Here is an 11,661-nt window from a genome sequence, read left to right on the forward strand (position 1 = left end):
GAGCAGCCAGCAAGACTGACACTGTGTTCCTGGATGGAGAAACTTCATCCAGGAACACATAGTACAGGACTGCAACAGCAATCAGAGGAGCTGAGCTGCTCTGCTCCCTTGATTGCTGTTGCCACCCTGTAGTATGTGTTCCTGGATAGTTTCTCTATCCAGGAACACAGGACTCCTGTGTTCTTGGATAGAGAAACTCTATCCAGGAACACATACAACTAGTAAATGGGTGCAAGAGCAATCGGGAGCAGAGCCGACAGCTGACATTGGATATTGTTGGACATCCCAATCCAAAACCACTGATATACAGTTGTTCCCACCCCTCCCACCATCACCATTAATATTAAGCTGGGGTTTATGTTAGCATCTTTCCATATGACTGTGTGAATGTGAGCCCATGGAAATGTACTGATGTTGGAAGAGAAGGCCTGGTTTACTATCAGAGCTCCAATTCATCCCAAATATGGTCAATCGGGTTGAAGCCAGGACATTCCAGTTTCTCTGCAGCCAACTAATCATTTCCAACGACACTGTTTTATTGTTTTCTGCTACTTATCTATTCACAGACATTCTCTGCACTTTGGAATTAATGAATGTAGCACTGTAACTGATTCATCCAGTTTATCAGTGTGCATTTTTACAATATGAACCTTTGGAGCCAATTGTCCCTTATATGTTCAAAGCTGAGAAACTGATACAGAATATTCTGCACCACTTTCCATTATTGTTGGTATTTGGGATAGATTACTTTAATGAAACATTACATTTCAACATTACAAACTGCATAGCCAAAAAGCATTTTAATGTCACTCGTTCAGTTATTGGTTTATAGACTGAATACAGGATTGTCACCAGCTTATTCAAACAATATGCATTTCAGGGTTCTCCCCAGGCCCTTTTAGCTGGGCACACCACCCAGCACTTTTCAGCACCCACCTGGCCGTTTTTGGGTGGTTACTAAAGAGTTTGGTCACAATAAAGGGGCTGCCACCCACCTACAATTTCTTCCTAACCGGCTTAAAAAAATTTCTGGGTTGAGCACTGCATTTACTGGCACCTGGAATGATTTTTATATAATACATAGTTGTACATGTTATCAAAACATATCATGCAACATGGCTTTTTGCAAAATCTGTAAACCATGTAACCTTACCAGTCCTTGCTTTGTTGAGGCGAAGGATGCATACACACGTCCAATAAATGTCTTTTTTTTTAAAGGATCTTTTACAATCCTTCAATTCCTTCCCATCCAGCTAAGAACAATTCTGGAGATAATGCTGAAGGGGATAATTGTAGACTGACCATAATGTTAGCCCAGAATCAATTATTTCTCTGTCCTGTTATCCAAACTATACTAAAGCATGGCAATGGACCTTGGTTACATATTTCATGTATTGAGCAATGTATTCGATCCCCTCTCGAAAGAAAATGGATAATGGATTGTCATGGTCTAGTAACGTGCACAGAAGGATCACAAAGCCAATGAAAATGGCTTTGTGAGCATTCATTTTATAAATCTTTTGGTAGTTTATTAGGGAGGTACCTTGATATCAGATTCTTTCGAATTTAAATTTTTTTTTTTCTGATCAAATTCTTGCTATTATAAAACTGCCTCTTTTCCCCATCTCTACATTACAGAGCAGTGGTCAGCATTGATACTTGGGGGTGATGTAAGGCCCTAAGAGCAAATTTAAAAAGGGGAAATAAATTCTTCTGTTATCTTGAAGAACCAAGGACACTTAATCAATATTTAATACAATTAGCAGTATGAACTAATGACTTCCTCAAGCATAACCTCATCACATGCACAGCTCCAAGACTTTTCTAGAGCTGCCCCGACTCTCTGGAATGGTCTTCCTCGTCCTATTCGGCTTATTCCTACTTTCTGCTCATTTAAAAGGGCTCTGAAACCCAACGACTTCAACCTCACCTACCCGTCTTCTTATCGCTCTTAAAACCCTTAAAAAACTACTTACCACCATTCCATATCCCCCTCCTATTGTGTGATACTTCCCCTAGCTCTTAGATTGTAAGCTCTTCTGGGAGTTTTGAGCTGGAATCAAACTTTGTCTTTTCATTCAGACTATACTGAAGTTCTCCACTTGTACAGAGCTGCAAATGTTATAAACCACAAACCAATGAGTGGGATTGAGATGTCGGATTTATTGTCAACAAAAATAAAAACACAGAAGAGGAATGTAACAAAACAAAATATGGTGTCCCTACAGAGCAATGTCTGTATTGGTTTTCTGTATCACTGAATTCCGTGGATTCCACAGGGTTAGGCGGAGATCACATTGTGCCTAATGAGGTGGCAGCAACTTTGTCAGACTTCCAGGCCTCTAATGTCAATGTTCGTATGTAAAAAGGGATACATGTAAAACTAAAAAGTGTCTCGTAATGGGTTACCATCCAGATGTGGCTGCCCAAGGGCTGGAGAATTAAAACCTCATACCAGCACCAACCATAATAAACCTTTTTTAGGTTTTACATTATAAAATAGGAAAAATAAATAGATTTTGAACATGCTCACATGTTACAGATGTGGATTAAAGTCTTTTGAAAAAAGGAGCTAAAACCCTTAAACTGCCAGAGTTGTCTGCAACGTATTGCAGGTTCTTCATGCAGAAAGGTGCCGTATGCAACTAAATAAAATGCCACCCCAATGTGAGGTCCATATCATCACTCTGTGCCGGGGAATTGCTGCTGGTTGTTCATTCCTGGGGCTTGGCCAGATACTCCTTGTACATAGAGTACAGAACACCTGCAAAGACAGAAAGGTAAGAAAATAAATTCCTCTGCTCAGGGAAGTTTACAATCAAGAGGGTCCCTGAGCACACAAATACTTGATGGTAAAAAGTCTGTAGAACATGACAATAACACTTTTAGCAGCTTGTTGGATGTTCCATTTCAAACCTTAGCACATATTATGGAGATTCTTATTTTCAGCCACTACTATTACAGGAAGGCTTTTTAAAAGATCTTGGCGGGTGTCTGTGGTAATTTTTTCCAGTTTGTGAGATCGGGTACTGATGTGGAGTGAGAAGAACAGACTCTGTATTCCTCCCAAAGGTGTTCAGTGGGGTTGAGGTCGGATCTTTGTGCAAGCCACTCAGGTTCCTCTTTGCCTGGTCACTCTTTGAGGCTAGCTTTGTACACAGGACCATTGTCATAATTGGACAGAAAAGGGGAATCATTTGTAGGGGTGACTGCAAATTGACTAAGGCGAACAAGGGATAAAGTAAATTGGATCCAAATATAAAAAAAAAAAAAAAAAAAAAAAAAAGACAGTCCCTCCAAATCAGGGACAGTTATAGGAGGTATATTTAGGCTGGGCACACGCATGCAATAACGGTCATTGGAAAGATCTTTCACAATCCTTTCCAATGACAAAAGATTGCACAATGCATGAACAATCACTGTACATAAAGCACCCTTCTGCTCCATGGAGAGGGGAAAGAGTGAGCGGCACCCCCACTGTGCTCTCTCCCCTTCACTTTCATTACGATTGTTTGTAATCTGTGGATCCGCCAGGATGGACAACAAGCGCTGTACACGCGCTAGATTCTCATCCTATATCAGCCCTGAGGCGATTATTGAGACGACAATCACCTGACATATAAGTAGCCTTAAGCATTTGTGTAAACACTAACCAATATCTCTATGCTAAACATGTACTCAAATAGAGATGGAGAAATGGACGGTACTTACCACATGTCATTGCGCCCACAACAAATCCCTGAGCACCTACACGCATGTGTATAAGGTGAACGGACATTTTGGTGTCTCCTCTGGATCTCAGCCTATACAGTCCGTAGGCTACAACTGCAGCAAACCCAGCCATACCTAAAACACAAAAAGTCATCAATTATACCAACACTGTGTGTGCACAACATGTTTTTGTAACTGCACAAAATGACACATCAGCCCTGTAAATAGCTTTACAGTCAAGCAAGTAGCATTTTTAGGATGTATCAGAAATGGCAGCCCTTATTTTTCACATCACAAGTGTTAACTTATAAACACCTTATATCTTTTTTTAGCCAGCTCCCAATCAATAATTGATTGACATATTGAACAAACCTTGATAATGTAATGCTTGCTCTTTAAACAGTCAACCTGGTGTGAGCGCAGCCAGCAATTATTAGAATATTTTCCATTACCATACAGTACATTGGAAACCACACCAAGTGATTCCAAGGATTGGCTGCTAAAGTAGCATTCTTGGTATTGCCATCAGTAGACAGTTATCATCAGGGCGAGAGGGATTGTTCAGGATAACTCACCGATTGGGACAAATGGAGACTCCTTGGACTTTCTAATAAACTTTGATGTTTGGGAATCTCCCACCTCGTAGGTTGGCAGAACATCTCCGGTGCTTGAGGCCATTTTATCTATAAAGATCAAAACATCATTGTGAGAAATTTGTAAAGTGTTGAAGCACTGTGTGTACAACAGACATTGTTCTTGCAAAAAAATACTGCTTATTAATTTTTTTTTTTTTTTTTACTTTTGTTGCATTTCAGTGCTGCAGATCAGCCCATTTGCAGCCACTTCCTGTCTACATGCACTCATACCGGCTACATGGCATTTGAGGGCGAGTTTCCAGAGGGTGAAAGTAGTGAACCATGCCTGCATAATGTGTGTTTAAACATGAATATATTCTGCATCAGTAACATGTGATAAAGCAACCACACAGTTACAAAATAGAAGGTGGATTTAACACCACTAAACACGTCACAAAATCTAAAGAGACTTGTATGTATAACAGCTGCAGATTTACAATTTTTCTTTACTTCAAACAGTAAATAATAATGTTCTAATATTCAATTTCTTGACACTTCAGGACTACCGAGCAGAGATGGGTCTGGAAAAGGTTACAGATTTTAGCAGTAGGATAGAGGTAATCATATTCAGCATAGAGATCTGAATGACCTACACAGCATGGACTTCCAGGAATCTCTGGAGGTTCATCAAGTTTACCCATCACAGAAAACAAAGGGCCACAGCTTGTTTATAGGAGAGTTATTTAAAAGATTTAGGTGCTTGTGTTTAATAGGGGGCTAGGCAGTGCATGGCTGGTGGAAGGACCCCGCATGGCACAGTACATCACAGCATTCTATCTTCTCACAAGAGCCCTAATGCAAGCACTGGGCTGGCTCTTGGAAGGAGTTTTGCAGAGGTCATTACGCCTTCAAAGGTTGGCGTCATTTTACAAAAGCGGACACCCCTAGGCAGACAAACATGGGTACGAGAACATGCAGAGCTGCCACCATAAAAACTGAAATCTTATGAATGAAAGCAATGGGATAGATATCCTACAGCATGGAAATGATGGACTTGCTGCAGCTTCTAATGTGGTCTGCAAGAAGCTCACAATGTGCAGTGAAGTCAAAGTAATCAATTTCAGGAGCCGGTACAACTGTGCAAGACTGCATGAAAACCCGCAGGGCAGATTTAAACATCTTATGTTTGCCGCTACTTCACATTGGACTATTCTTATATGCACGAAGCTCCACATTGAAGGATACATTTTTGGAGTTTGAGGGACATTTTCCTTCTGATGATATTCTTTCTGTACAGTCTACCAATGTATAATTGGAGGTGTAATTCTATCTGTTAAAGGGCTGCTGTGCTGTAAGCAATATATCAGTAGCGCAGTGTCGATGAGTTCATGTATGATGCAATATTCCTGGTAATTGGAAGCAGGTTAGCAGAGGAAGTGGCTAGACATGTGCACATAGAAAAAAAAGAAAACAAGTAGCAGCTTAGACATGTGCATTGACATGGGACACCCGGCTGGCTCAGCATCACTGCATGGACTCTGCAGACTTTTCCAATCACATGTCACACAAAAGTACAAGCAGTACTGACACAGATATCAAATGTATGACTTGGTGAAAGGGATCACATGGTTTCTTTTTCTCTTTCCAACCTGTGCACAGCCTAAAATATCTACAATGACCTGGCTGTTCCAAACCATTCACCACCGATCTCCATAGTCAGAATTGCCAGTAAGGTGCATGTAACAAATTATTTACAGTAATACCATGCAGGGATTTCCCCTCTTTCCCTGTTCTTATGACAACTCAGAATGTCCTTTTAGTTCTGGTGATAGTTGTTGAGATGACCAAGTGAGTAAAACCACCCAGTGGGGCACAAAAGATTAAAAAAAGCCTCTTTGGTACTTGAAAACTGCAGTACACAATTTAGGAATGTTTATAATAAAGCCAAGCAGTATTCTCCTCAGATATTTTAAGCTGGGTGGGAAGAAGCTGTAGGCAGGTAGGCATCTCCGTATTGTGACCCAACTTTTATAGTAACCTCCCAACAGCCGGGTGGTCACTGAAGTGCCAGGTGGTGCGCAGGGGGAGTACAGCAAAGAGTTTCTACTGGCCCAATTTAAAATAATGCAAAAAAGTATGAGATGTCGCTTCTGCAAGAAGCATTGTATCCTGCCTGATCCCTCTCTTCATCACTTCAGGATGGCCAAGGATCAGAATGAGAAGGAAAAAGATGGCAGCGCGTGTGACCGTACAGGGACAGGTTTAGTTCTGCTTCTACTTAGCCAATAAATACGCAGTGGATAACAGTATAACTACACGCATTCCCCGGGTTTAGGAAATCCAACTCATGGACGGCTGCTAGATACGACCAGGGCTTCCCTGCTCCCTCGTGTGCAGGACAGAGGCTTGGAGGGCGGCAGTTTGCATGACTTGCAGGAGAAATCTTTTGAGCTGAGCTGATCTGTAACATCTTGTAGCTCTTTCATGACCAAGACAAACTCTGCAGTTGTTTCTTTTTTTGCATATTAAAGCACAGCTTGCTCCAGAGGTTAATCAATGTCTAGGATCCATAAAGATTTTTTTTTTGCTTTGTTTGTGATTAACTCACAGGGAGGATTTTATACCGTAACTGACACCATGCTGCCTAATATTATGTTCAGACAAACATCTGTCCTAATTGCATTTAAATATTATACCTGTTCAGACTTACATACAAATTCAACTTAAACTATTAGTCCCTATCTCATATGTAACCTGGGGACTACCTGTATCACTATAGAGGGCCAGGTGGCATCTCTGGGGCCTGAAGCTGGACTTACCTTGGCCCTCTGAAGGTATGAAGCTGCTACAGTCCTCCATCATTATGGATTTTGGAGACAGCCTGCTAATAGCTGAATCCTATAGGGACTCCAGCCATGCATCAAGAAGCAATCATAACACAGTGCTCAACCTAGAAATTGTTTTAAGCTGGGTGGGAAAAAAAATGTAGGAAGGTGGTAGCCTCTGCATTGTGACCCAACCAAACAGTAACCAAAAAGTAAACAGTAACCAGTGCGCCCGGCTAAAAGGGGGCTGGGGAGAACAACATATCCAGGACAGTGGGGATTGTCCGTACATGACCTTGCAGAAGTGTCCTATAAACTAGCAGGACACAGAAGTGGAAGATCCCAGTCTTAGCACCATAATTACACGGCCATTAGAGTAACCCGTGTCCCACAAATACTAGTTAGACAAGAATTGCACAACAAGAAAGTTTAGGATGACTGGAGCTGCTGGTTTATAATGTCATAAAATCTCCTTTCTTATCAGAATCAACTTCAATTACACATAAGACAAAGGAAGGTGCAGCCCAGTGTCACAAGTGAGCAAAAACAGAACCGCTTAGTTGTAATGCAGACGTGACATCATAAAGGAAACCGAAATGTGATATTTAGCAAAATGAACAACTGGGGCTGCAGCTTTGGCTAGGTACACATGTGCAATATTTTATCGTTAGAAAACAAACGATTAACGACCAATCAACGATTATTCACAAATTATTTTGAACGATTGTATAGTGCACGATTCTGAACATGCTGTGACAATACCATCGTTCAAATATAATCCACCAATAATGTACACACACTAGATACGATCGTTTGAACAATGCAGGAAGTGACATTTACAGGAGAACGTGTACTGCAGAACAATCCACAATCACTAAACTGTACACATAATAGAAAGCGAACGATCGTCACCCAATCAGATCCGTGGGGCGGTCGTTCATTTCCAGCGACATTCCTTGTTCATCTGCATCATTATGCACTTTTTTGTTAACGATTATTGGACGATCGGTCGTTATTCGTTCGTTTCCAACAACAATTATTGCAGGTGTGCAAATCCGTTTGGTCATCACCGCACAAGTGATCACTTGCACTTGGATAAACAATGGAAGCAAGGTGACTTCGGCATCAAAATGCCAAGTTGGGTTACTGAACTCTTTCACACTAAAGTCACATGTCCTCAGTTTCCAATCAGCTCTGTAGGGAGTTTGTATGAGCCGTGTGCGAGTCCAGCTGTTCAGAGGTGAAAGATGAGCATAGGCACAATACACATAGGTGAAAGAGGAGCATACGCACAATACACATAGGTGAAAGAGGAGCATACGCACAATACACAGGGAAGAATAGTCATCTGGAAAGAAGTGTTAGTAACCAGAAGGGTCACCGCATATTACCACAATCACACAAATGTATTTGGAAGAATCTCAAGAAAGCGTAGGGTTTATGGACACTTTAATAGACAAATTCCTGAACATCACACTGCTATTAGAACACGGACCCCAATAGGCACTTCTCAGCTATTGTCGGTTTCTATATTGTTTCCTGGTTGCTGAATACAAAGTATCAATCTGCACTGGAGATGAACCATTCCCTGTTCTGCACTGGGGACACAAGGTTACACAGGGTCACGCCATACAACATCCAGGGCTGGACACAAATATTCAGGATATACAAGCCGGGCAAACGTCTATTGTTTAGGCCCCGAACCCTGCACTATGCAGATCTCATTCTTCCCCATCACCCCATTCCTATTACATTTTAATAAAGGCTTCAGTGTTGGAATCTCCTGCTGCAGCCCAAAAATCCCAGAATTACTGCAGATAGATGGAGGGTGAAGAATGAAAGTGATTGCTGGGCTTTAGAGATAAATACTAAATGTCTATTAGGATTTATATAGCGCCAACACATTATTCAGCGCTGTACATTAAATAGGGGTTGCAAATGACAGACATATACGGCCCCCCAATTTTTTTTTATTATGCCCTCTTTTAGGATTTGCCTGAGCTTTGCACAGAGCTTCTTGTGTGACCTTTCACACTTGTCTTATTCTATTCTTAGATATGACCTGCAAGGGCACGTCATCACATCATATATAGAACCTGGATGAATATTATGTGAATATGGGTGATAATGGATGTGCATTACTTGTTCACAGAGCAGGGGGAAGCACAAATGTTGCGGTGATCAGAGATTCATATAAAAGTCTTTTCATCTGCTAACCAATCTGTATTTGCCCAGCCAGTCCTGAGCTTTACACAGCTCTGGTATGACTGGCAGAGGTTGAAGGACTTGACTTCTATCGGTTGCAATTTATTTTTTGATACAAGTGCCCTTCCCACCCCCATCCTGTGACTGAAAAGTGAAAGAAGAAGCAGCAGGTTGAGGAGTTTAATATTAGTCAGCCAACTACAGTTACTTCTTTCAGTTTGTTCTTACACTGCAACCTGATTGGCGACTAAACCCTGAGTGTGAGATATTCGCCCTCACCTGTGCCACTCCTCCACTTCCGGGTGGGCACAGGTAACGAGCGTGGGAGATATTTAGCCTCACCAGTCCCCATTCACCCTCAACTGTGCCGACTGCTTCTCCACTTCTGGGTGGGAACAGGTATTCACCGTTGCAGAAAGAAGGGACTCAACCATGGCAGAACTGTATTGATCAAATGACTGCTTGTCAACCAATCAAATTGTAGATATGAATAAATTTTTTTTATACATATTTGGATAGAGCAGTGAGGGATTCAATGATCTGTCTAGTTTCAATCTCTCAGCGAGATTTACCCTCCGTCATGATGTCACCAGCAAGGGAAAATCCAAAATGACGAGTTGCCACCAGACCAGAAATAGAGGAAATCACCCAGTGGGGAGAATTGTTCTCCTGACATCAAAAAAGGGTTAAAATAAACTTTAAATTGCTGCAAGATTGTAACCTTGTGAATGACATCACACCCCCCCCCCCCCATGTACAGACTGACGCAGCAAAGCAGGTGACAACATAAAACTGTGCCAATCACGTAACTGTGATGAAATTGGCTGACGGTTCCGGGTAATGTGTAATCCGTGCACTGGGACACGCCTAAGCAGGGTGATCGAGAGGACTAGGTAAATTATCAGACTATTCAGTACAGGGGCTGCACCACACAACACAGAGCCGAGCGAGCAGAATTCTTTCAGGATGACCCCAGAGCAATGTTCTACAGAAACAATAGTAAGCCAATCAGGTAAGTCATCCCAGGACAGGTGCTCTTTAAACCTCTATATAGACACCAATGGCCGGTTGCAATATACAGCAATGGGATTGTAATAATGAATCCTAATAACTATCATTGTTCTCCAGTGACAATGCCTGGCCTGAGATCAGTCTGCTGCCAGCAGCAGAAGCATTTCCTCAGTCTCCTTTTCCATAGAGATCAAACTGCAACAATGTAACCACATCCAGGTCACCGATCTATGACGGTTACGGACCGCAATTTCTGATTGAGTTTAAATTAGAATCAGAACACATGGCTGCTATGATTCCAGGAAGAGGAAGAGGAAATACAACATGGCATTTCCAGGAATCTCACAGCAATCTCTTGCTAAACACAACTCCCATCATCCCCTCTGCAGCTGAATAGGAATAAATAGTTGGGGAATGTGATGCCGGGGTCAATATATCTGCAGACCTCCATGTCAGGCCCATTCAAACACCAATATGTCTGAGCAGGCCCAGGCTAGGACACAGAGGGGGCAATAATACCAGGCAGGGGTTATAATATATAACATATACAGGCAGCAGCACAGGACAAATCATAGCTTTATAACAATATAATAATAAAATGATTTTCTGTTAGCAGACCCACACAGGTGACAGAAGTGGAAGCCAAGGCTTGGTAGTGGGGCAAAAAACAAATTTTTTGGTGGAATGGGGGGGGCAGTGGGGAACAAGCTTAGTGGAATTGGGGGAGGGCAGGAAGTGGGGCACAAGCTTGGTGGAATGGGGGGGGGGAGCAAAGTGAGCACCGGATTCGAGGCTTGGAGGAACCACAGTCAGGGCTAAGGGGACAGTAGTGGAATTAGGCCTAGAGGGATATTAAGCACATTATAAATGTAATAAAAGGCATTAATAAGGCTCGGCACGCCGCTCACCTCTCTCTGCTCACGTGACAGCCGGTTCCCGTCTCTTCTCTCTCTGACTCAGTCACAGCCCGGGCTCCTAAAAAGTCTTTCAGCCGGCAAGTGACGTCACTGGGCGGGGCTTCGCGTCACACGGCGCCCATAGTGACCTTGCTGGGACAGGAGCATGACGGGAGCGCGCACAGTTCCTGGATTTCCCCACCCGCCCGGCGAGAATCACGGGAGAGGGTTCCCCGGATTCGTTCACTGACAGCAAGGACGCTAGAGGCGCTACAGCTTTAGGACTACATTTACCATGATGCCCAGGGCTAAAACGTCACCAGGAAACCAGCATTCTCTGATTGGAGCCGTAAAAGTGGGCGGAGTTAGAAACCTGTCAGAATGAAACGTGTGGCGCCGTCCCAAATATAGAATGTTCGTGACGGAAAAATGTGACGT

The 11,661-nt window shown here is 42.6% G+C and overlaps 1 protein-coding gene across 1 annotated transcript; it reads right to left on the reverse strand.

Moving 5' to 3' along the window:
• Positions 1-2,143: 2,143 nt before the first annotated feature.
• Positions 2,144-11,411, reverse strand: HIGD1A (HIG1 hypoxia inducible domain family member 1A). The gene is made up of 4 exons (XM_072413004.1): positions 11,236-11,411; positions 4,287-4,394; positions 3,712-3,846; positions 2,144-2,764 (listed from the first exon to the last, which is right to left on the reverse strand). The coding sequence occupies exons 2-4, from the start codon at positions 4,387-4,389 to the stop codon at positions 2,715-2,717; spliced, it is 288 nt and encodes a 95-aa protein (XP_072269105.1). The 5' UTR covers positions 4,390-4,394; positions 11,236-11,411; the 3' UTR covers positions 2,144-2,714.
• Between the last annotated feature and the right edge of the window lie 250 nt (positions 11,412-11,661).

The sequence above is a fragment of the Pyxicephalus adspersus genome, chromosome 5 (assembly GCF_032062135.1).
Source record: "Pyxicephalus adspersus chromosome 5, UCB_Pads_2.0, whole genome shotgun sequence".
Classification (NCBI taxonomy): Eukaryota; Metazoa; Chordata; class Amphibia; order Anura; family Pyxicephalidae; genus Pyxicephalus; species Pyxicephalus adspersus.

Bases quoted from the DNA above. Each gene is read 5' to 3' on its own strand.
- HIGD1A (XM_072413004.1), bottom strand. From the start codon at position 4,389: ATGGCCTCAAGCACCGGAGATGTTCTGCCAACCTACGAGGTGGGAGAT. The intron at 3,847-4,286 runs GTGAGTTATCCT...TTTGTGTTTTAG, and splicing joins GTCTCCATTTGTCCCAATCG to GTATGGCTGGGTTTGCTGCA. The intron at 2,765-3,711 runs GTAAGTACCGTC...CTGTCTTTGCAG, and splicing joins TGTGGGCGCAATGACATGTG to GTGTTCTGTACTCTATGTAC.